This window comes from Mercenaria mercenaria, chromosome 8 (assembly GCF_021730395.1).
Source record: "Mercenaria mercenaria strain notata chromosome 8, MADL_Memer_1, whole genome shotgun sequence".
NCBI classification, from domain to species: Eukaryota; Metazoa; Mollusca; class Bivalvia; order Venerida; family Veneridae; genus Mercenaria; species Mercenaria mercenaria.
The window spans coordinates 39,672,576-39,696,910 of record NC_069368.1 but is presented as its reverse complement, the minus strand read 5'-3'; the positions used below and the strand labels follow the sequence as shown (position 1 = coordinate 39,696,910).

Here is a 24,335-nt window from a genome sequence, read left to right as displayed (position 1 = left end):
GTATAGTAACAAAACCAACGTCCCATAACTGTGCAATTTTGTTTTCTGGAAGAACCTAACAAGCACCATGCACAACTAGGGTTGGTACTGATCAGTCAGTTTGCAGTTCTTGCCTCAAGGATTGTTAATTATGACTATGAACTAAATGTGGGCTGTAGGCAATCGGGTTCATACTGACAGAAGAAGGTCATGGTCATCTATTTATAGGTCAGTTTGTAGGTCTTGCCCCATGGTTTGTTGAGAGTGAGTATGAACTAAACTGTGTCATTTATGAGGGCTGTATGACCAAAAATGTTCTTTATTAAAGTTTAGGTTTTAAGTTGGTCATACAAGGGTCAAGATCATTTATATAAAGGTCAGTTTGTAGGTCTTGCCAGAAGGTTTGTTGAGTAAGAACTAAACTTGGTCATTTATGTGGGCTGCAGGACCAAAAATGTTGTTTATTAAGGTTTTATTTTTATTTATTTTATTTTGTTGGGTTTAATGTCGCAATGACGCAATAATTATTATAGACCATATGGCGACTTTCAAGGTTTGATGGTAGAGGAAGACCCCAAGTGCCCATCTGTGCATTATTTCAGCACTAGAGGGCACCTGGATAGAACCACCGACCTTCTGTAAGCCAGCTAGACGGCTTCCTCTTATAAAGAATTCAATGACCTGAGTGAGACTCAAACCCACATACTGACGAGGGGCAAGTGATATGAAGTCAGCAACCTTAACCACCTGGCCAGGGAGGCCCCTTATTAAGGTTTTAGGTTTGAAAGTGAAGATCATGTGAAGGTCAAGGTCATCTTTATATAAGTCATTTTGTAGATCTTGCCACAAGGATTGTTGAGTATGAGTATGAACTAAATCGCTTCATTAATGTGGGCTGTGGGCAACCTGGTTCATACAGACTGACAAAGGGACAGTTTGATAACTATTTGCCCGGAGGCATAAAAAGCCATCTTAATGTACACTTACAATGTTACTAGACAGACAGTTTGATTCATATTTTACAAATAGATACAGAAGAATAAAACTCATTCTAATTTGCAATTAAATGTTACAGGGCAGGCAGCATGCTTTCACTAATTACTAACACATCAAGAAATGTTTAAGTCTTCAGTGTGCAATGTAGCCATTATAGAAACCCATCATGAAAAGCTATTTAAAGTATAGCAAACACTAAATACATTAGCTACTTTGAATATGACCTATCTGAAGGAAACAGTAATAGCATAAAACAAGAGGGCCCTGAAGGCCCTGTATCCCTCACCTGACCTAGTTCTTACCACCTAATTTGGCCTATATTTCAAAGAGACAAACATTTTGACAACATGTAAATCAGGTAGATCATTCACCAAGTTTTTCAATGAACTGAGCAAGAAAAAAGATTTTTGACCTCATGTACTCCACTTTTGCTACAAGACCTAGATTGCATACCGACAAATATCCTGACAAAGATTTATGACCATCAAGCTGAACAAGGCAGTCGGTAACACCGATGGATGTTCCCCGAAGCAAATATCCAAAACGGGGGCAATTCAAACACAGGGTCATATAGAAATATGGTTCTTAGCTACTGCACTCCCCATCAATGTGTTCTATGAGAATTTAGAGTTTGAAGAAAGTATCTCTTATAGTTGAGGAGAGATGCTCTGGACTAAGTTTTTAACTCAAAGGGAGGTAATTAATAATGAGGCCAACTAAAGTTATGGTTCTTGGTTATTGCACTCCTCTCACTGACTTCTATAATTGAATGAAGTATTGAATCAACCATGTATATACTTTTCAAGTTATACACTAGAAAAGTTTTCATACATAAAGGGAGGTTATTCAAAAACAAAGTAAGCTAGAGTTATTGTTCTTTTACAATGCACTACCTCTAAATGATTTCTATCAATATTTAAAGAATTAAGTTAATCTCTCATATAGGTTTCAAGTTATGCTCTGGATAAGCTTTTTCACATAAGAGGAGATAATTCAAAATGGGGTCAGCTTGAGTTATGGTTCTTTGACACTACACATCCTCTGACTGGCCTCTATCTATATGTTCAGTATCAAGTCAATCTTTTCCTTGGCTAAGTGGCTCAGGACAAGCTTTTTACACAAGAGCTGTCTGATGACAGCGCGCTCGACTATTCGAAGAACTGATTGAAGAATGGGGTCAAAATATTTCCACGGATATTCAGACAAAAGAAATAAATAGATTAGACAAACAATGTTCCTGTATTACTTTGATTTCGATAAGTCTTGCACTAAATGGCAATATATGAGCCAATTTCAAAGTCCAAAAAGGGCCATAATTCAGCCAAAATAGTTATGTACTCTTGCCTACAGATGGAAATCATAATGATAAACAAGTGTTCAAAGTTTAAAAGCCATATGTCAAATAGCTTTGACAAAACATGGACTTGTATGAAAACAGAACCAATTTCAAATTCCAAAAAGGGCCATAATTCAGCCAAAATAGATGACAGAGTTATGTTCTCTTTTCTACAGATAGAGACTACTATACTAAACAAGTGATAAAAGTTTAAAAGCCATATGTCAAACACTTTACAAAAAATATGAACTGGTACGAAAAACTTAACCAAGATTTCTAAGTCAAAAGGGGCCATAATTCAGCCAAAATCTTTGATGGAGTTATGTACTCTTGCCTATAACTGAACATGGTGATGGTAAACAGGTGTTGAAAGTTTCAAAGCTTTATCTCAAAAGACTTTGTCAAAATATGAACTGGTACGAAATATTAACCCAGATTTCTAAGACAAAAAGGGCCATAATTCAGCCAAAATCCTTGATGGAGTTATGTGCTCTTGCGTATAACTGGACATGGTGATGGTAAACAAGTGTTGAAAGTTTCAAAGCTTTTTCTCAAAAGACTTTGTCTAAATATGAACTGGTACGAAAAACTTAACCAAGATTTCTAAGTCGAAAGGGGCCATAATTCAGCCAAAATCCCTGATGGAGTTATGTACTCTTGCCTATAACTGGCCATAGTGATGGTCAACAAGTGTTGAAAGTTTCAAAGCTTTATCTTGAAAGACTTTATCTTAATATGAACTGGTACGAAAAACTTAACCAAGATTTCTAAGTCGAAAGGGGCCATAATTCAGCCAAAATCCCTGATGGAGTTATGTACTCTTGCCTATAACTGGCCATGGTGATGGTAAACAAGTGTTGAAAGTTTAAAAGCTTTATCTTAAAAGACTTTGTCAAAATATGAACTGGTACGAAAAACTTAACCATGATTTCTAAGTCAAAAGGGGCCATAATTCAGCCAAAATCCTTGATGGAGTTATGTGCTCTTGCCTATAACTGGCCATGATGATGGTAAACAAGTGTTGAAAGTTTCAAAGCTTTATCTCAAAAGACTTTGTCAAAATGTGGACTGGTACGAAAAACTTAACCAAGGTGTGACGCCGACACCGACGCCGACGCCGTGGTGAGTAGGATAGCTCTACTTATTCTTCGAATAGTCGAGCTAATAAAGGGAGATAATCCAAACAAGATGGCCAAGATGGCCCTAGGTCGCTCACCTGAGAAAAGTACCATAACAGTGTAAACATGTTTGACCTAGTGATTTCATGGACACAAATATTCTGGCCAATTTTCATTAAGAGTTGACAAAAAATGTGGTCTCTTGAGTTTAAACAAGTTTTTCAATTGATATGACCTAGTGACCTACTTTTTGAACCCAGATTACCCATATATGATTTCATCAAGGCAATCATTCTGACCAAATTTCAAGAAGTTCAAGTGAAAAATACAGCCTCTATGGCATACACAAGGTTTTTCTTTGATTTGACCTAGTGACCCACTTTTTAAACCCAGTTGACCCATATTCAAACTGGACCTAAATTTTATCTAGGCAATCATTCTGACCAAATTTCATGAAGATCAACTGAAAAATACAGCCTCTATCACAAACACAAGGTATTTCTTTGATTTGACCTAGTGACCTACTTTTTGACCCCAGATCACCCATATTCAAACTCGACCTAGATTTCATCAAGGCAGTCATTCTGACCATATTTCAAGAAGTTCAAGAGAAAAATACAGCCTCTATTGCATACACAAGGTTTTTCTTTGATTTGATCTAGTGACCTACTTTTTGACCCAAGATGATCCATATTTGACCTCGACCTAGATTTCATCAAGGCAGTCATTCTGACCATATTTCAAGAAGTTCAAGTGAAAAATACAGCCTCTATTGCATACACAAGGTTCTTCTTTGATTTGAACTAGTGACCTACTTTTTGACCCAAGATGATCCATATTCAAAATCGACCTAGATTTCATCAAGGCAATCATTTTGACTTAATTTCATGAAGATTAACTGAAAAATACAGCCTCTATCGCATACACAAGGTTTTTCTTTGATTTGACCTTGTGACCTAGTTTTTGATCCCAGATGACCTATATTCGAACTCGACCTAGAAATCATCAAGGCAATAATTCTGACCAAATTTCATGAAGACCAATTGAAAAATACACCCTCTATCGCATACACAAGCTAAATGTTGACAGACGACAGACGGACGCCGGACATCAAGCGATCACAAAAACTCACCTGAGCATTGCTCAGGTGAGCTAACAAGGGAAAGCCAGTTTTGAACTTGACCTAAAATTTATTGGGTCAAACATTCTGACAAAAACATTTATGACAATCAAGTAGACAATACGACCTCTAGACTGTTAACAAGATTTTTCTATGATCAGACTTAGTTTCTGATCTCATGTAACCCAGTTTTGAACTTGTCCTAGATTTCACAGTGACAAACATTCTGACAAAAGTTTCAAAATGATGAGGCAGAAAATGTCGCCTCTGAAGTGTTAACAATGTTTTCCTATTAACTAACCTAGTGACCTAGTTTCTGATCGTAGATGCCCAGTAACAAAACTGTCCCAGATCTTATTGAGGGTAATTTTCTTGCCAAGTTTCATTAAGGTTGGGCTTAAATTGTAACCTCTAGTGTACTAATAGTTAAATTGTTGACAATGCTCCCTGCATGTCACATGACAACAGATGACAGATATAGGGTGATCACAATAGCTCACCTTAAGCACTTTGTGCTCATGTGAGCAAAAAAGAATCATATAAATAAATCTGGGTTTTTGCTTCAAATGTCAATCTACAGAAGAGATTAAAGGTATACAGAGGTTTTAATAGGTACTACAAAATAAAGAACCTCCAACCACACTGCTAGCTAAACTGATGCTGAATACATAGTTTCATACACATCATAAATGATCACACACAGCTAAACTTTGATAACATTAAAGTCATTTTGTGGCAAGTATTTGTGATTTATCAAAATTCTTTTCTATATTGCTTTACCTAGTATAAAATATAAAGATCTTAAATTATTGCAGTAATGCAAGAACTGCCTATGAGAATTAAAAGTGCATTTCCATCCAGGCAATGTATTTCAATGCCAGCTGAATTACACAAAACTTGACAGACAAATATTTTTGAGGTCAAGGCAATTGATAAGTAGGTTAAGCTTTTTCTTACATGTCACATAGCTATGACAGATGACTGTTTATTTCTGACAAAAAGCTTGCTCTGGAACATATTCCAACATGCTGCTGGATGACATGCATGAGAAGCTTTTATTCAAATATGAAATAAATAGGTATGTTTTACTTCTGCATTCACTTCAAACACACCATATCAGATTCATATTCAAATGAAACTAAAATTGTATCCATAGGACAAGGATGGTCTCACATACTGTGGCATCGTCTAAATAGCTAAGTTTTTAGTACAGACCATCTTCACATGAAGGATGTTCAACTAAATGTTTAAAGCAAATTGTATTCAGATAAGGTTTTGCATCTGAGCAACTTAAAATCCCTTCCTTCAAAAAGTCCACAAGGAGTTGAAAACACCAAGTTTCTTCACTATGGTCTTTTTCGTGAAATTAAGAAAGAGCCATAATTCTTGAAACAAGAAGTGCTCACCTGTGTTACAAAGCTTTAAGTGTGTTTGTATAATGTAATGGTACAATTACAGAGTTAGGTTTCTTCTACGTTAGCCTATATTATATATATATATGTCACATACATTTTTTGGACCTAGGGCAATAATTTGAACATTTACGGTAGACAGTACAACTGTGATATCATAGGCCAATATCACTCTAGCTATTATTGATTCTGAGAAGAAAATTTTCAAAGTTTCTTATTGTAAGCCTATAGTTAGTACATGTCACACACAGGAGCATGACCATTTTTGACCTTTGGGCAATAATTTGGTCAATTATGTTAGAGAGTTAAACCCTTATATCACATGCCAAATATCAAAGCTTCAGAGAAAAAGATTTTAAAAGTGTGATAGCTGAAAACCTATCTTAACCAATAAGACCCATATGTTCAAGGAACCGGAACAATTAGAACAACTTTGAAAGAGGGCTACCCAGAGATCACTTGTGTAAAGTTTCATCAAAATCCATTCAGTGGTTTTGGACGAGTCTCATCATGTTGTTTAAACAAACTGTTGATGAAAAGTGATCACGCCCTCTGCTGGCCATGTTTTTTGACGAATCAGAAAAATCTGAACAATCTTGGTAGAGGGTCACACAAGGACCATTTGTGTGAAATTATTTTAAAATCGGACTAGCAGTTTCACACAAGAAGATCTTTTAAATTTCCACTATATACATATAGGGAAAACTGACCACGCCCCCTTGTGGCCATGTTTTTTGATGAATTGGTACAATTTGAACAAGGGTCAAACAAGGAACATTTGTGTGAAATCATTTCCAAATTCCGCCAGGAGTTTTATACAAGACGTTTCCAATATATACATATAGGAAAAACTGAACATGCCCCCTAGTGGTCATGTTTTCGACGAATCGGAATAAGCTGAACAATCTTGGTAGAGGGTTACAGAAAAACCATTTGTGTGAAATTATTTTAAAATCAGACCACTGGTTTAGGAGATGTCATTTGAAGATTTTTCTATTTTTCGCTCTGGTGGCCCCTATGTGCAACCAAGCATAACTGTTTGAACAACTTTATGTCGTTTAAACAGGACTGTTGACAAGGGACAACTTGATGGATGGACAGACGAATGCAGGGACGACAGACAGAGCATGATCACAATACCTCACCATGAGCACTTTGCTCAGGTGAGCTAAAAACAGTCAAAGAAAAAAGTCTATTATTCAAGGTCATCTTCCAATCAAGGTCCTACATATGTAAAAATTTCAAATGTATCCTTGCAATAGTGTCTGTGGAGTTTTACACATAAGATTTTTGTCTATATTCTATATAGTGAAACTATCAAAGGGCCTTAACTGTGGTAAACTAGAAATGTGTCCATGGGACACAGATGCCCCCACTACATGACATTAAAATGACAATTTTTTCCCAGGTCAGGGGCCATAACTCCTATACGACTGAATGAATCCGGGCGCGAAACCCCAGGTGCACAACTGCACATGCTGACCAACATTCCTGTAAACTTTGGTGACTCTAGGTCAAATACTTTTGGAGCTACGCACGACACAACATTAAAATGACCAATTTTCAACTAAGTCAGGGGATGTAAGACCTACAAGACTGAATGAATCCGGACGCGAAACCCCAGGTGCACAACTGCACATGCTGACCAACATTCCTCTAAACTTTGGTGACTCTAGGTCAAATACTTTTGGAGCTATGCGCGACACAACATTAAAATGACCAATTTTTTACTAAGTCAGGGGCCATAACTCCTACATGACTGGATTAATCCGGATGCGAAACCCCAGGTGCACAACTACACATGCTGACCAACATTCCTGTAAAGTTTTGTGACTCTATGTCATATACTTTTGGAGCTAGGCGCGACACAACACTAAAATGACCAATTTTTTTAAAGTCAGGGGCCATAACTTCTACATGACTGAATGAATCTGGACGCGAAACCCCAGGTGCACAACTACACATGCTGACCAACATTCCTGTAAAGTTTTGTGACTCTACGTCAAATACTTTTGGAGCTAGGCGCGACACAACATTCTCGGAAGGATGGACAGACGTACAGAAGGATGGACAGACGGATGGACGGACAAGAGCAAATCTATATGCCCGCCCCCAAAAGTGGGGGCATAAAAATAGTTACAGCGAAAGGTCCTTCCTTTATGCTCATCTACACATCAAGTTTGTTGATCTGTGAAAGTTTGAAGCAAATCAGGCTAATAGTATGGGAGGAGGGGGACATGCAAGATTTCAAGATGTTTGGATGGACGTATAGACAGCAACAGCGCTATATGCCCCCCACATAAATGGGAGGATAAATTTTTTTGAGGATTTAAAAGTTTGCCTATCTTCATTTTTTTGGGGATTTAAAAGTTTGCCTATCTTAAAAATTGCTTTTAACATCTACAAAAATAAGATTAATTAACATCTCATTTTCAAATCATGTAGGGAAAATAAAGACAAGAGGGCCCTATGCTGCTCACCCGAGTAACACACCATAACAGTGTAAACATGTTTTACCTAGTGATTTCATGGAGACAAATATTCTGACCAATTTTCATCTAGATTGGACCAAAAATGTGGCCTCTTGAGTGTACAAAAGCCTTTTCTTTGATTTGACCTAATGACCTAATTTTTTACCCCACATGATCCAGATTCTAACTTGTCCAAGATTTCATGAAAACAAACATTCTGACAGTTTCAGGAAGATTGGAGCAAAAAAAGTGGCCTCTCAGAGTGTATACAAGCTTTTCCTTTGATTTGACCTAGTGACCTAATTTTTGACCCCACGTGGCCCTGATTTGAAATCATCCAAAACTTTATGATAAACATTCTGACCAAGTTTTATGAAGACAGAATCAAAAATGTGCCCCCTAGAGTGTAAACAAGCTTTATTCTTTGATTTCAAATCAAAGCATAAATGAAACCTCAATATAAAATATTTTTCCCCTTTTAGGGGCAGTAACTTTAGAACCCATGGCAGAATCTACCTGATTTTCGAAAGGAACAGAGATATTATTGTGACTTAAGTTGTAAGTGTAGTTAAAATCAAATGTAAAATGTCACTTCTATCATGTTCACAAGGTAAAATTAACAAAATTTTGGCTCTTTCAGGGGTCAATCAGGGGCCGTATCTCTAGAACCTATGACTGGATCTGCCAGATTCATCATGGAATCCAAGATCTATTATTGTTCTAGATATTTAAGTTTGTGTCAAATCAAACCATAAATGAAGTCTATATGACTGCAAAAGCCAAAATAGCAATTTTTGGCCCTTTAAGGCCTAACTTTAGAAAAGGAACCAGCATTGGAGCCAACTAGTCTAGTCGCGTAATGGCGGACAGGTTTTCAAACCCAAATTTTTCAATTGACCACCGACCACAAAGTATGACCCTTGACCTAAGGGTAAGGGTTTGATCCTGAGATTCCTCTCAACATGTCCTCTAGTTTGTACCAGTTATTGAGGATATTTGTTTCTTTCAGTGTAAGATTGAAATATCTTTCAAAGTGAACAACAGATGCAATATTTTCACAAGTAGAACAAGAAAATATAAGATATGGTGTTCATGAGTGAAAGACATTTTGATCTTAGCTCAACCTTAAGAGTTTCACCAGTGTAGACAGATGGAATGACGAAAGGCATTACCGACAGAAAAGCGCAATCCAACGTCTCCCAAACTGGTTTTAACCAGAAGGGGACTTATAATTTGCTTTTACTTTAGCCATATCAGAGCATTAAAACCCTGGACAAAAATGTTATCATAGCTTAAACATGACAATGCATGGATGACATACTTCATCGTAGTCATAGTCATCGTTACCATCATTATCATCATCATCGTCTTCATCATAATCGTAATCTTCCTTGTGCTAGACATACAAAAATGAAACGAAATGGGAAAAAATAAATAAATCCCTTAGTAAAAACAAGACAGTAAAAAGTAAGTTATAACAGTACTTACCATATCTTCATCTCTTTACAAATGTATGCTCTCATGTCTTTTAACCCTTACTTATAAGCAACTATCAATTTGCTAATATTTAACTGCCAGAAATTTCTTTCTCTAAAAGTTAAAGCTAAATCAACTAAACAAGAATGTAAGGTGTAACAGCATTGGAGTACAGGTGCATTACTTTAAAATATTTAAGACCTTCAGTGGTTTTCAACCTGCTTTCAGACAGCTTGGTCTGTTATCTCACCTTACAGGCATCAAGAACTTTTACTGTCAGAGGTTTCTAAAAGAATTGGTAGTATACAAGGAACCACTGAGACTATATGTGTTAAAATGCTACTGCTAAACTAGAGAAATGCAACCTATGTACAGCAGTTCATAGATACAGGGGCATAATTTTGTAAAATTGCAAAACAGGGTTATGGAACCTGTAAAAAGCAGCTCAGGACAATAGAATGGACAATTGTGTGAAGTTTCAATCTATTCCCATTAGTGGGTACTGAGATACCAGCTTACATACAAAAACTTAACCATAAATCTGCTAAGTCAAAAAAAGGGGCATAATTTTGTAAATATACATGGTCGAGTTATGGAACCTGTGTACTGCATGTCAAATCATCACAGTGAACTAGTGTGTGAAATTTTAAACCATTCCCATTTGTGGGTACTAAGACACAAGCTTGCATACAAAAACTTAACCAAAAACAGCTAAGTTGAAAAAGGGGCATAATTTTGTAAAAATGCAAAGTAGAGTTATGGAACCTGTGTACTGCATGTCAAATCATGACAGTGAATGAGTGTGTGAAGTTTCAATCCATTCCAATTAGTGGATACTGAGATACCAGCTTACATATAAAACCTTAACCAAGAATTTCTAAGTCGAAAAAGGGACATAATTTTGTAAAAAAGCAAAATACAGTTACGGAACCTGTGCAATGTAAGGCATTTATCACAGTGAATAAGTGTGTGAAGTTTTAATCCATTCCTACAAGTGGTTTCTGAGATACCAGCTTACATACAAAAACTTAACAAAATCAGGATGTCTGCGCAGACGTGGACAACGACACATGGGTGCATCCAATAGCTCTATCTTTTCTTTGAATAGCTGAGCTAAAAAGTAGATTTGCCCAGGCCAAGTCTTCTGGACTGACAGCCTGTTTTCCCAATGGACCACCATCCACTAATGAAGTTAGGTTTCACCATTGTAAATATTCAATTTTTTACATTATCTTTAAGAGCTGCAGCTATAAAGTCAACATAAGCAAAGTCAGTGAATTTATATCCCCCACCCAATAGGTTGTTTTCAGGGTTTTTCCTAGCTAATTTGGGAACATAGCCTATACCCCCAAAATTGGGAATTTTGACGCATAAATGTTCCAAACTGGAAAATATTTAGTCCCATAGGATAAAGTGAGGATGTGTTTAAACACTTTCTCATACACTTGTTTCACATTTTAGAACATCTTTAACATACTTCCATTATAAAATTGTCCATAATTTGGTCAATTTTTGTGCAATTTTGATGATATTTTTTTCAGAATGTGGATTGGGAATTTTTGCACTCATTTTGGGGAAAAAAAACATACTTTTTGGCATTGGGAATATAGCCGAATAACGGCTATAAAAATGGCCGAAAAAAAACCCTGTTTTGTGAATAAGGAGACTATATTTTGAAAAACATTTTATTTCAAGATATACACAAGTTATGTACAACATGACAGTGCAATGGTCTGCTGGTTCCTAATTTTCACAAAATCAAGGTGTATAAAGTTTCATGAAAATCCACCAATGTGTTGTCTTATGGAAATTTATAGACTTTGTAAAAAAATTAAAGGGCAATACATCTTAAGTTAATGAAGTGATCCTGACAAAATTGAACATGCACCACAGCCAAATAGTGATCTACATATAAGTGTAAGTTTCATGAAGGTCCATCAATAGGTTACTTAGATACAGTCAAATCAAGGGGAGAAACTCTGCTTTAACTGTGTCAAGGGGGATAATACTACATGTGAGCAAAAGTCTTGTGCATATTAATCATTATGTGACGTTTGGTGATTCTAGCTTTCTAAATTATAAGCATTTTCAGTTTCAGACAGCCGGACATAGGCATACATGGACAGACAGACGAACAGCCACACAGACATCATCAAAAGAATATCCCTCCGCCTTCAGAGGTGGATAATAATCACCAACAGTTTCTTATGGAAACTATGATGGCAACTCCCTATGAACTCTAGGATTGAAACTCCCTATGAACCCTAGGATGGCAACTCCCTATGAACCCTAGGATGGCAATTCCCTATGAACTGTAGGATGGCAACTCCCTATGAACCCTCGATTGGCAACTCTCTATGAACCCTAGGATGGCAACTCCCTATAAACCCTAGGATGGCAACTCCCTATGAACTGTAGGATGGCCACTCCCTATGAACCCTAGATTGGCAACTCTCTATGAACCCTAGGATGGCAACTCCCTATAAACCCTAGGATGGAAACTCCCTATGAACCCTAGGATGGCAACTCCCTATGAACTGTAGGATGGCTACTCCCTAGGATGGCAACTCCCTATGAACCCTAGAATGGCAACTTTCTATTAACCCTAGGATGGCAACTGTCTATGAACCCTAGGATGGAAACTCCCTATGAACCCTAGGATGGAAACTTCCTATGAACCCTATGATGGCTACTCCCTATGACCCCAAGGATGGGAACTCCCTATGAACCCAAGGATGGCAACTCCCTATGACCCTAGGATGGCAACTCCCCATGAACCCTAGGATGGCAACTCCATATGAACCTTAAGATGGCAACTCCCTATAATGGCAACTCCCTAAGAACCCTAGGATGGCCTCTCCCTATAATCCTTATTTTGGCCACTCCCTAAGAACCCTAGGATGGCAACTCCTTATGAACTCTAGGATGGCCACTTCCTATAATCCTTATGATGGCCAGTCCCTAAGAACCCTAGGATGGCAACTCCGTATAAACCCTAGGATGGCCACTCCCTATAATCCTTATGATGGCCACTCCCTAAGAACCCTAGGATGGCAACTCCCTATGAACCCTAGGATGGCAACTCCTTATGAACCCTAGGAAAGCCTATCCCTATAATGGCAACTCCCTATAAAACCCTAGGATGGCAACACCCTATGAACCCTAGGATGGCAACTCCCTATGAACCCTAGGATGACAACTCCCTATGATCCCTGGGATGGCCACTCCCTATGAACCCTAGGATGGCAACTCCCTATGAACCCTAGGATGGCCACTCCCTATGAACCCTAGGATGGCAACTCCCTATGAACCCTAGGATGGCAACTCCCTATGATCCCTAGGATGGCCACTCCCTATGAACTGTAGGATGGCAACTCCCTATGAACTCCAGGATGGCCACTCCCTGTGAACCCTAGGATGGCAACTCCCTATGAAACCTTGGATGGCCACTCCTTAAAATTCCCATGATGGCAAGTCCCTATGAAAGCTTGGATGGCAACTCCCTATGAACTCTAGGATGGCAACCTCCGTTGATCCTTAGGATGGCAACTCTCTATGAACTCTAGGATGGCAACCTCCTATGATCCCTAGGATGGCCACTCCCTATGAACTTAGGATGGCAATCCCCTATGATCCCTAGGATGGCAACTCCCTATGAACCCTAGGATGGCAACCCCCTATGATCCCTAGGATGTCCACTCCCTATGAAACCTTGGATGGCCACTCCTTAAAATCCCTGTGACACCTTGGATGGCAACTCCTTATGAACTCTAGGATGGCAACCCCCTATGATCCCTAGGATGTCCACTCCCTATGAAACCTTGGATGGCCACTCCTTAAAATCCCTGTGACACCTTGGATGGCAACTCCTTATGAACTCTAGGATGGCAACCCCCTATGATCCCTAGGATGGCAACCCCCTATGATCCCTAGGATGGCAACTCCCTATGCACCCTAGGATTGGATGTCCTTAAAACGGCAACTCCCTATAAACCTAGGACAGCAATTCCCTACAAATCCTACGATCCCTAGGATGGCAACTCCCTATGAAACCTTGGATGGCAACTCCTTAAAATCCCTGTGACACCTTTGATGGCAACTCCTTATGAACTCTAGGATGGCAACCCCCTACGATCCCTAGGATGGCAACTCCCTATGAACCCTAGGATGGCAACTCCCTATGAAACCTTGAATGTCCACTCCTTAATATCCCTGTGACACCTTGGATGGCAACTCCTTATTAACACTAGGATGGCAACCCCCTATGATCCCAAGGATGGCAACCCCCTATGATCCCTAGGATGGCAACTCTCTATGATCCCTAGGATGGCAACTCCCTATGAAACCTTGGATGGCCACTCCTTTAAATCCCTGTGACACCTTGGATGGCAACTCCTTATGATTTATTTTATTTTGTTGGGTTTAACGTCGCACCGACACAATTTTAGGTCATATGGCGACTTTCCAGCTTTAATGGTGGAGGAAGACCCCAGGTGCCCCTCCGTGCACTATTTCATCACGAGCGGGCACCTGGGTAGAACCACCGACCTTCCGTAAGCCAGCTGGATGGCTTCCTCACGTGAAGAATTCTACGCCCCAAATGAGGTTTCGAACCCACATCGATGAGGGGCAAATGGTTTGAAGTCAACGACTCTAACCACTCGGCCACGGAGGCCCCCAAACTCCTTATGAACTCTAGGATGGCAACCCCCTATGATCCCTAGGATGGCAACCCCCTATGAACCCTAGGATGGCAACTCCCTATGATCCCTAGGATGGCAACTCCCTATGATCCCTAGGATGGCCACTCCCTATAAAACCTTGGATGGCCACTCCTTAAAATCCCTGTGACACCTTGGATGGCAATTCCTTATGAACCCTAGGATGGCAACCCCCTATGATCCCTAGGATGGCAACTCCCTATGAACCCTAGGATGGGAAGTCAATAAAACGGCAACTCCCTATCAACCTAGGATAGCAATTCCCTACGATCCCTAGGATGGCAACTCCCTATGAACCCTAGGATGGGAAGTCCGTAAAACGGCAACTCCCTATCAACCTAGGATAGCAATTCCCTACAAACCCCAGCAATAATGTCTCGATGTGTTTAGTCATATCGTCAATATCCACTGTCCTAAGGAACCTTTCACAGGATTTCTTTACAGAAGATTAATTAGTAGCTAAATTCCTTTAAACCATAATTTGGATTAAAAAGCACAGCATTCATTCATCACATTTACTCCAATAAAACCAAAGGGCTTTAATGCCTTAGATTGCTCATCAGACTTTATAGATCAAACTAGAAAAACAAGAGAGTCATTGACCCTAAAGCGCTCACCTGTGTACAAGGCTTCAAGTGTGTTTGTATAAGTAAAGAGTTAGGTTTCTTCTATATTAGTCTACATTATATACATATTTTTGAACCTAGGGCAATAATTTTAACAATTTTGGCAGAAATTACAAATCCTATATTACAGGACAAATATCAAGGCTCTAGCAGCTATTATTGATTTTCAAAGTTTCTTATATAGAAGCCTATAGTACATGTCAGACAAAGGAGCATGGCCATTTTTTTTTTTACCTTAGGGCAGTAATTTTGACAGGTATGGTAGAGGGTCAAACCCTGTCACATGCCAAGTATCAAAGCTCTAGAGAAAAGGATTTTTAAAGTCTGATAGCTGAAAACCTATTTTCTTAACTAAAAAGACTTGTATGTGCAATGAACTGGAACGATTTGAACAACTCTGAAAGAGGGATACCCAGAGATCATTTGAGTAAAGTTTCATCAAAATCCATTCAGTGGTTTTGGAGGAGACATTGTTTAAAGAAATTTGAACACTATTTGTAGAAGGTCACGCAAGAACCATCTGTGTAAAATTATTTTAAAATCTGGATAGCAGTTTCACACAAGAAGATTTTTTAATATCCACTATATACATATATATAGAGAGAGAAAAGTGACCACGCCCTCTGGTGGCCATGTTTTTTGACAAATTGGTATAATTTGAACAATCTGTCACACAAGGACCATTTGTGTAAGTCTATATAATTTGAACAATCTGTCACACAAGGACCATTTGTGTAAAATTATTCTAAAATTGGGCCAGCAGTTTCACACAAGATTTTTAAAGGGACTGACCTCCAGATCATTCGACAACAAAACAAAATATTTTTTTTTATATATCTGGAAATAAATGCTATATTTCTTAAGAAGGCTTTAAAACTTAATTACTGACAAACTATATGTTATGGAAACACACGAGAATTTGCCGTTTTTACTACTTCTTACCATGAAAATTGAAAAGCGTTTGTAACGCTTTACTCCAGGTAAACTGTCTCAATTATAAATATCTATATTTTGAAGTCATAATTCACTAATTCCGCTATAGCGCTATTGGTTACGATGACAGTAAAATGTCTTGATTGCCGCAATGGTCCGTGTTTCGATTCCCAACGCGGTCATCTTTTTTTCTTGATTTGAGTTTTTAAAATATCTTAGAAACAAAAACTCATATTCCAATGTTCATAATATGACCAAACTACAATTTGAAAGAAAGATTATTTTTAGCCAAATCTGGAGGTCAGTACCTTTCAAGTTTCCACTATATACATATAGGAAAAAGTGACCACGCCCTCTGGCGGCCAAATTTTTTGACAAATCAAAATAATTTGAACAATCTTGGTAGAGGGTCACTCAAGGACCATTTGTGTAAAATCATTTTAAAATCATGCCAGCAGTTTCACAAAAGAAGATTTTTTTAATTTCCACTATACAGTATACATATAGGGAAAAGTGACCATGCCCTCTGGCGTCCACGTTTTTTGACAAATTTGAACAATCTTGGTAGAGGGTGACATAAGAACCATTTGTGTGAAATTATTTCAAAATCCGACCAACGGTTTAGGAGATGTTGTTCGAAGATTTTTCTATTTTTAGCTCTGGCGGTTCGTATGTGCAACCAACTGGAACCGTTTGAACAACTTTGATAGAGGACCATCAAAGGAACATCCATGCCAAGTTTCATCAAAATCAATTCAGTGGTTTTGGAGGAGATGTCTTTTAAACACAATTGTTGAAGACGGACAGAATGGATGCACGCACGGACGCACAAAGGACACAGCGTGATCACAATAAATAGCTCACCATTAAAATTGCTCAGGTAAGCTAACAAGAGCTGTCACAGGAGATAGCGTGCTCGACTATTTCGACGCTGGATAGTGAAACTGGGCACATCTGAGGAAGCTGGAGCTGTCACTACAGTGTTTAATGACTCCAATAAGAATGAAGATATTGGACAATAGCTTGAGTCTGTGTCAAAAGTATTAAGTAATAGGAGAGATAAAGAACATTAAATAAGTATAATTCTAGGCAAAAAGTGGGATAATTCATGAAATACTAGTGCAAGAGTGATTTTTGCACCTTGTGTCATATGATGTGGGTGACGATGTGGTTTAACAACTTCAAGTTTCAATTAAATTCATTTAGTAATAACTGAAATATAGTGAAAGTGAATCAAAATTAACCCGAAGTCTCAGTAAAAGGGGGCATAATTCATGAAATATTGGTACCAGAGTTATGGACCTTGTGTCATATGATGTGGGTGATAAAGTGGAACAACTATTTTAAGTCTGAATCAAATCCATTAAGTAATAACTGAGATAGAGTGAAAGTGCATCAAAACTTAAACCTGAAATTCTAAGTAAAATGGGGGATAATTCATGAAATATTGGTGCAAGAGTTATGATCCTTGTGTCATATGATGTGACTGATGATGCTGAAAAAAATATTTTAAATTTGAATCAAATCCATTTAGTAATAACTGAGATAGAGTGAAAGTGGATCAAAATTTTAACCTGAAATTCTAAGTAGAAGGGGGGCATAATTCAGGAAATATTGGTACCAGGGTTATGGACCTTGAATGATATGATAAGGTGGAACAACTATTTTAAGTTTGAATCAAATCCATTTAGTAATAACTGAGATAAAATGAAAGTGCATCAAAACTTTAACCTGAAACTAGAATGTGTCTGTAGAACACAGGGTGTGCCCCCACTGGTATATTTGTCACAAATAAGGGGAAACTAGAAAATGCTTTTGTAAAAAAGCGCATGTCTCCCCCAATGCAAAGTCCTACAGGCAAGAAGTCAATAGGGGTCAGGAGCGAAAGTCAAAGAGACACTGATGGTTGGCTGCAATAGGGATTATCTACTTGGCATGTCCAGTCATCCGGCTAAATTTCAACACTCCTGGCCTAGTGGTTCTCAAGTCACTGTTCAGGCTCCTGTGACCTTGACCTTTGATCAAGTGACCTCAAAATAAATAGGGGTCATCTACTCTGCAGTGGTTCTCAAGTGGTTCTCAAGTTATTTCCAAAAATGATTTTACATGAACAGGCCACTGTGACCTTGACCTTTAATAGACTGACCCCAAAATCAACAGGGGTCATCTACCCTGCATGTTCAATCATCCTATGAAGTTTCAACATTCTGGGTCAAGTGGTTCTCAAGTTATTGATCGGAACTGGTTATCAATGTTCAGGCCCCTGTGACCATGACCTTTAACGGAGTGACCCCAAAAACAATAGGGGTCATTTACTCTGCATGAACAATCATCCTATGAAGTTTCAACATTCTGGGTCGAGAGGTTCTCAAGTTATTGACTGGAAATGGTTTTCCATGTTCAGGCCCCTGTGGCCTTGACCTTTAACAGAGTGACCCTAAAATCGTTAAGGGTCATCTACTCTGCATGATCAATCATCCTATGAAGTTTCATCATTCTGGGTCAAGTGATTCTCAAGTGACTGACCGGAAATGGTTTTCAATGTTCAGGCCCCTGTGACCTTGACCTTTCACAGAGTGACGCCAAAATCGTTAGGGGTCATCTACTCTGCATGACCAATCATCCTCTTAAGTTTCAACATTCTGGGTCAAGTGGTTCTCAAGTTACTGACCGGAAATGGTTTTCAATGTTCAGGCCCCTGTGACCTTGACCTTTAATGGAGTGACCCCAAAATCGATGGGGGTCATCTACTTTGCATGTACAATCATCCTATGAAGTTTCAACATTCTGGGTCAAGTGGTTCTCTAGTTATTGACTGGAAATGGTTTTCCATATTCAGGCCCCTGTGACCTTGACCTTTGATGGAGTGACCCCAAAATCAATAGGGGTCATCTACTCTTTATGACCAATCATCCAATGAAGTTTCAACATTCTGGGTCAAGTGGTTCTCTAGTTATTGATCGGAAATGGTTTTCAATGTTCAGGCCCCTGTGGCCTTGACCTTTGACGGAGTGACCCCAAAATCAATACGGGTCGTCTACTCTTCATGATCAATCATCCTATGAAGTTTCAACATTCTGGGTGAAGTGGTTCTCTAGTTATTGATCGGAAATGGTTTTCAATGTTCAGGCCCCTGTGACCTTGACCTTTGACGGAGTGACCCCAAAATCAATAGGGGACATCTACTCCTCATGGCCAATCATCCTATGAAGTTTCAACATTCTGGGTCAAGTGGTTCTCTAGTTATTGATCGGAAATGGTTTTCAATGTTCAGGCCCCTGTGGCCTTGACCTTTGACGGAGTGACCCCAAAATCAATAGGGGTCGTCTACTCCAGCAGCCGTACAACCCTATGAAGTTTGAAGGTTCTAGGTCAAATGGTTCTCCAGTTATTGCTCGGAAATGAAGTGTGACGTACGGACGGACGGAAGGACGGACAGGGCAAAAACAATATGTCTCCTGGGGGAGACATAGTAATTCAAATGTTTGCAGTCTTAATGGGGTATAGCCTCAAAAAAAAATTTATGAAAAGGATTCATTATTCTATACCATATACTTTTTGAGCTATGAGCATCACAAACAAAAAATCCACTATTGTGGCTATTTCAAGGCCCATAACTCTGTAATAAACACTAAGATTCTCAAGAAGAATGCCAAGTGTGCAAGGTCACATTATGATAAAGACTGGAGCAAGGTTTCATGAATTTACATTACTTTTTGAGCAAGGCACATAATTATGTAAAAATGTGCATTTTTTTACTATTTAAGGGGCCATAACTTTAAAAATAGGGGGAGCAGCCAGCAAAACAATAAGAGGTGTGAAAGTTCAAAAAAAATTATGATAAGTTTCATCATTCTATACCATAACTTTTTGAGCTATGGCATCACAACAAAGAAAATCACTATTGTGCTATTTCAAGGGCCATTAAACTCTGAAAAAGCTAAGATTCAAGAAAAATGCCAAGTGTGCAAAGGTTACATTATGATAAAGACTGGAGCAAGGTTTATCAATTAATTGTACATTACTTTTTGAGCTAAGGCACATATCTATGTAAAAATGTGCATTTTTACTATTTAAGGGGCCATAACTTTCAAAATAGGGGGGACCAGCAAGAACAAATAGAGGTGAAAGTTCATATCATGATTAAGACTCATGTACAAGTTTCATCCAATTTATATCAAAACTTTTGAGCTAGGTGGTCACAAGGTGAAAATGTGCATTTTTAATATTTTAGGGGCCATTAAACTCTAAAATAGGGGGCGGTGCCATATAAAAATAGGAGGTGCACAAGTTTCATATCATGATAAAGACTCATGCAAGGTTTAATCAATTTATATGAAATACTTTTTGAGTTAGGCGCGTCCACTAGGAGCAAACAGTGCATTTTTGACAATATCATTCAGGCCCATAACCCTCGAATATGGGGGTGGGGACGCACAAAATAGGGATGGGGCACAAGTTCATAAATATTTAGATTACAAGGTTTCAATGACTTTATGATCAAATACTTTTAGACCTAGGTATGTACAAGGTGAAATGTGCATAATTTGACTATTTAGCGGCCATAACTCTAATAGTGGGGCGAGTGACGCTCCACATATCAGCAAAATAGAGGTGCGCAAAGTATTCCTAGATCATTAATAAAAGGATTCATGCAGGTTGTCATCAATTTTATCAATACTTATTTGACCAAGATGACCTAGTTCTGAAATGGACAGACTTCATAGAGACTAAATTCTTTGAAAATTGCATGCAAGGCAAGAATTTGTCAGCACTCCTGGTATTTAAGTACTTCTGAAGTGGAAAGTATATCACAGTTCAATGCCCTTTAAATGTTTACTTTTCGAAAAATCTTTATTTTGAATATGGTAATTAGACTCAAGCAAGCAAAAATGATTCAAACTTGCATGGTGGGTTTTAACATATCTGAAAGATGAACTATGATTAATTTTGTACTGTCAAAGTTTTCCTTATATAACATGATGTAAAACAAGTGATCCAGCATGCAACTTTTGATCTTTGACATATGATTTGAAAAAACTTTGTAGAGGACCACAAAGCCACATGCCAAATATGTAACAAGGCTATTAAGATTTTAGAGAAGAACAATTTTAAAGCTTTTTCTATGCAAGTCTATGTAAAACAAAACTACAGGGCATTATTTGAACAAACCTGGTAGAGACCACTGTAACCCAATGCTACAAGCCAAATATCTAAACTCAGGGCATTACAGGTCAAGAAGATTTTTGCAGTCATTACTTTATAAGTCTATGTTAAACAAGTGAATTCCAAGGCCAAGTCAATTTAGACTCTAGGTGCATGATTTGAACTGACTTGGTAGAGGAGCACTACATCACAAAAGCCGGTAATATGGCGTAAATGACGTCGCCATTGAAAATACATGTAAAATACACGTTTACGGCAATTTGCTGAATAACAAGAGCTGTCCGTAAGACAGTCAATGCTCGACTATTCGAATTATGTCCCAAAAGCAGGAAAATATTACCCTAAATGTTAAAATATCCATAGAGTTTCAATCTAGTATCTGCATTAGTTTTGGAGATAGTAACTTGCATGCAAAACTTTAACCAGAAGTTTTATGTTCAAAAGGGGACATAATTTGTCCAAAATGCATGTCAGAGTTATGGGACTTGATGTAAACAACTAGTTTTATAACCCCGAAGACACATGTGAAGTTTCAATTTAATATCTGCATTTGTTCTGCAGAAAGTAACTTGCATGCAAAACTTTAACCAGAATTTTCTAAGTCTAAGAGGGGGCATAATTTGCCCAAAATACATGTCAGAGTTATGGGACTTGACCCTGTCAGGTTGGTAATTGATCTAGAAAAATAAACAAGAGGGCCAAGATGGCCCTAGGTAGCTCACCTGAGAAACACACAACAGTGTAAACATGTTTGACCTAGTGATTTCATGGAAACAAATATTCCGACCAATTTTCATTTAGATTGGACTAAAAATGCTCTTAAGTGTAAACAAGTATTTTCTTCAATTTAACCTAGTGACCTAGTCTTTGAGCCAAGATGACCTACATTCAAACTTGACCTAGATTTGATCAAGGCAATCATTCTGACCAAATTTCATCAACCTCAATTGAAAAATACAGCCTCTATCGCATACAAAACGTTTTTCTTTGATTTGCCCTAGCGACCTAGTTTTTGACCCCAGATGACCCATAATCAAATCTGACCTTAATTTCATCAAGGCTATCATTCTGACCAAATTTCATGAAGATCAATTAAAAAATACAGTCTCTATCGTATACACAAGGTTTTACTTTGATTTGACCTAGTTTTTGACCACAGATGACCCGCATTCTAACTTGCAATCATTAGGCAATCATTCTGACTAATTTCTATGAATATCCAGTGTAAATAAAGCCCCTATTGTGTACATAAGGTTTTTCTTTAATTTAACCCAGTGACCTAGTTTCTGATCCTAGATGACCCATATTCAAACTCGACCTAGATTTTATCCAGGCAAACATTCTGATCAAATTTCATGAAGACCCGGTGTAAAATGCAGCCCCTATTACATACATAAGGTTTTTCTTTGATCTGACCTAATGACCTAGTTTTTGATCCCAGATGACCCATATTCGAACCTGACCTAGATTTCACCAAGACAATCATTCTGACCAAAATTCATGAAGATCAATTGAACAAGAGCTGTCCGTTAGACAGCCAAGCTCGACTATTCGAAATATTGTCCCAGAAGCAGGAAAATATTACCCAAAAAGGTTAAATATTAAAAGAGTTTTAAGTTCAAAAGGGGGCATAATTTGACCAAAATGCATATCAGTTATGGGACTTGCTGCTATCAACTAGTTTTATAACCCCAAAGGCACATGTGAAGTTTTAATTCAATATCTGCATTAGTTTTGGAGATAGAAACTCGCATGTAAAACTTTAACCAGAATTTTCAAAGTCCAAAAGGGGGCATAATTTGCCCAAAATACATGTAAGAGTTATGGGACTTGACCCAGTGAGGTTGGTAATTGATCTAGAAAAAGAAAAAAAAAGTTTCAAATCTATATGCCTTTTAGTAATTGCTATATGTACTTGCACGCAAAACTTTAACCAGGATTTTCTAAGTCCAAAAAGGGGAATAATTTGCTCAAAATACATGTAAGAGTTATGGGACTTGATCCAGTGAGGTTAGTAATTGATCTAGAAAAAGAAAAAAAATAAGTTTCAAATCTATAATTATGCCTTTTAGTAATAGCTGTATGTACTTGCATGCAAAAACTTTAACCAGAATTTGCTTAGTCCAAAAGGGGGCATAATTTGGCTAAATTGAAGGTCAGAGTTATGGGACTTGCTGCTATCAACTAGTTTTATAACCACAAAGACACATGTGAAGTTTCAAATCAATATCTGCATTAGTTTTGGAGATAGTAACTTGCATGTAAAACTTAACCAAAATTTTCTAAGTCTAAAAGGGGGCATAATTTTCCCAAAATACATGTCAGAGTTATGGGACTTGATCCAGTGAGGTTGGTAATTGATCTAGAAAAAGAAAAAATAAGTTTAAAATCTATATGCCTTTTAGAAATAGCTGTATGTACTTGCACGCAAAACTTTAACCAGAATTTTCTAAGTCCAAAAGGGGGCATAATTTGGCCAAAATGAAGGTCAGAGTTACGGGACTTGCTGCTATCAACTAGTTTTATAACCCCAAAGACACATGTGAAGTTTCAAATCAATATCTGCATTAGTTTTGGAGATAGTAACTTGCATGTAAAACTTTAACCAAAATTTTCTAAGTCCAAAAGGGGGCATAATTTGCTCAAAATACATGTCAGAGTTATGGGACTTGACCCAGTGAGGTTGGTAATTGATCTAGAAAAAGAAAAAATAAGTTTCAAATCTATATGCCTTTTAGAAATAGCTGTATGTACTTGCATGCAAAACTTTAACCAGAATTTTCTAAGTCCAAAAGGGGGCATAATTTGGCCAAAATGAAGGTCAGAGTTATGGGACTTGCTGCTATCAACTAGTTTTATAACCTCGAAGACACATGTGAAGTTTCAAATCAATATCTGCATTAGTTTTGGAGATAGAAACTTGCATGTAAAACTTTAACCAAAATTTTCTAAGTCCAAAAGGGGGCATAATTTGCTCAAAA

General features: G+C 38.0%; 1 protein-coding gene across 7 annotated transcripts in view; it reads right to left on the bottom strand.

Annotated features, from left to right (window-relative positions):
* LOC123566555 (putative uncharacterized protein DDB_G0271606) overlaps nucleotides 1-24,335 on the bottom strand; it is a 148,016-nt gene that overhangs the window by 26,372 nt on the left and 97,309 nt on the right. For 4 of the 7 annotated variants that reach the window (XM_045360769.2, XM_045360767.2, XM_045360770.2 and 1 more), the window contains one exon: nucleotides 9,754-9,828. The exons of the other annotated variants lie outside the window; for them this stretch is intronic. In XM_045360769.2, the coding sequence (XP_045216704.2) occupies nucleotides 9,754-9,828 (75 nt within the window). The remainder of the gene's footprint in view (nucleotides 1-9,753; nucleotides 9,829-24,335) is intronic. 7 annotated transcript variants of the gene reach the window in all.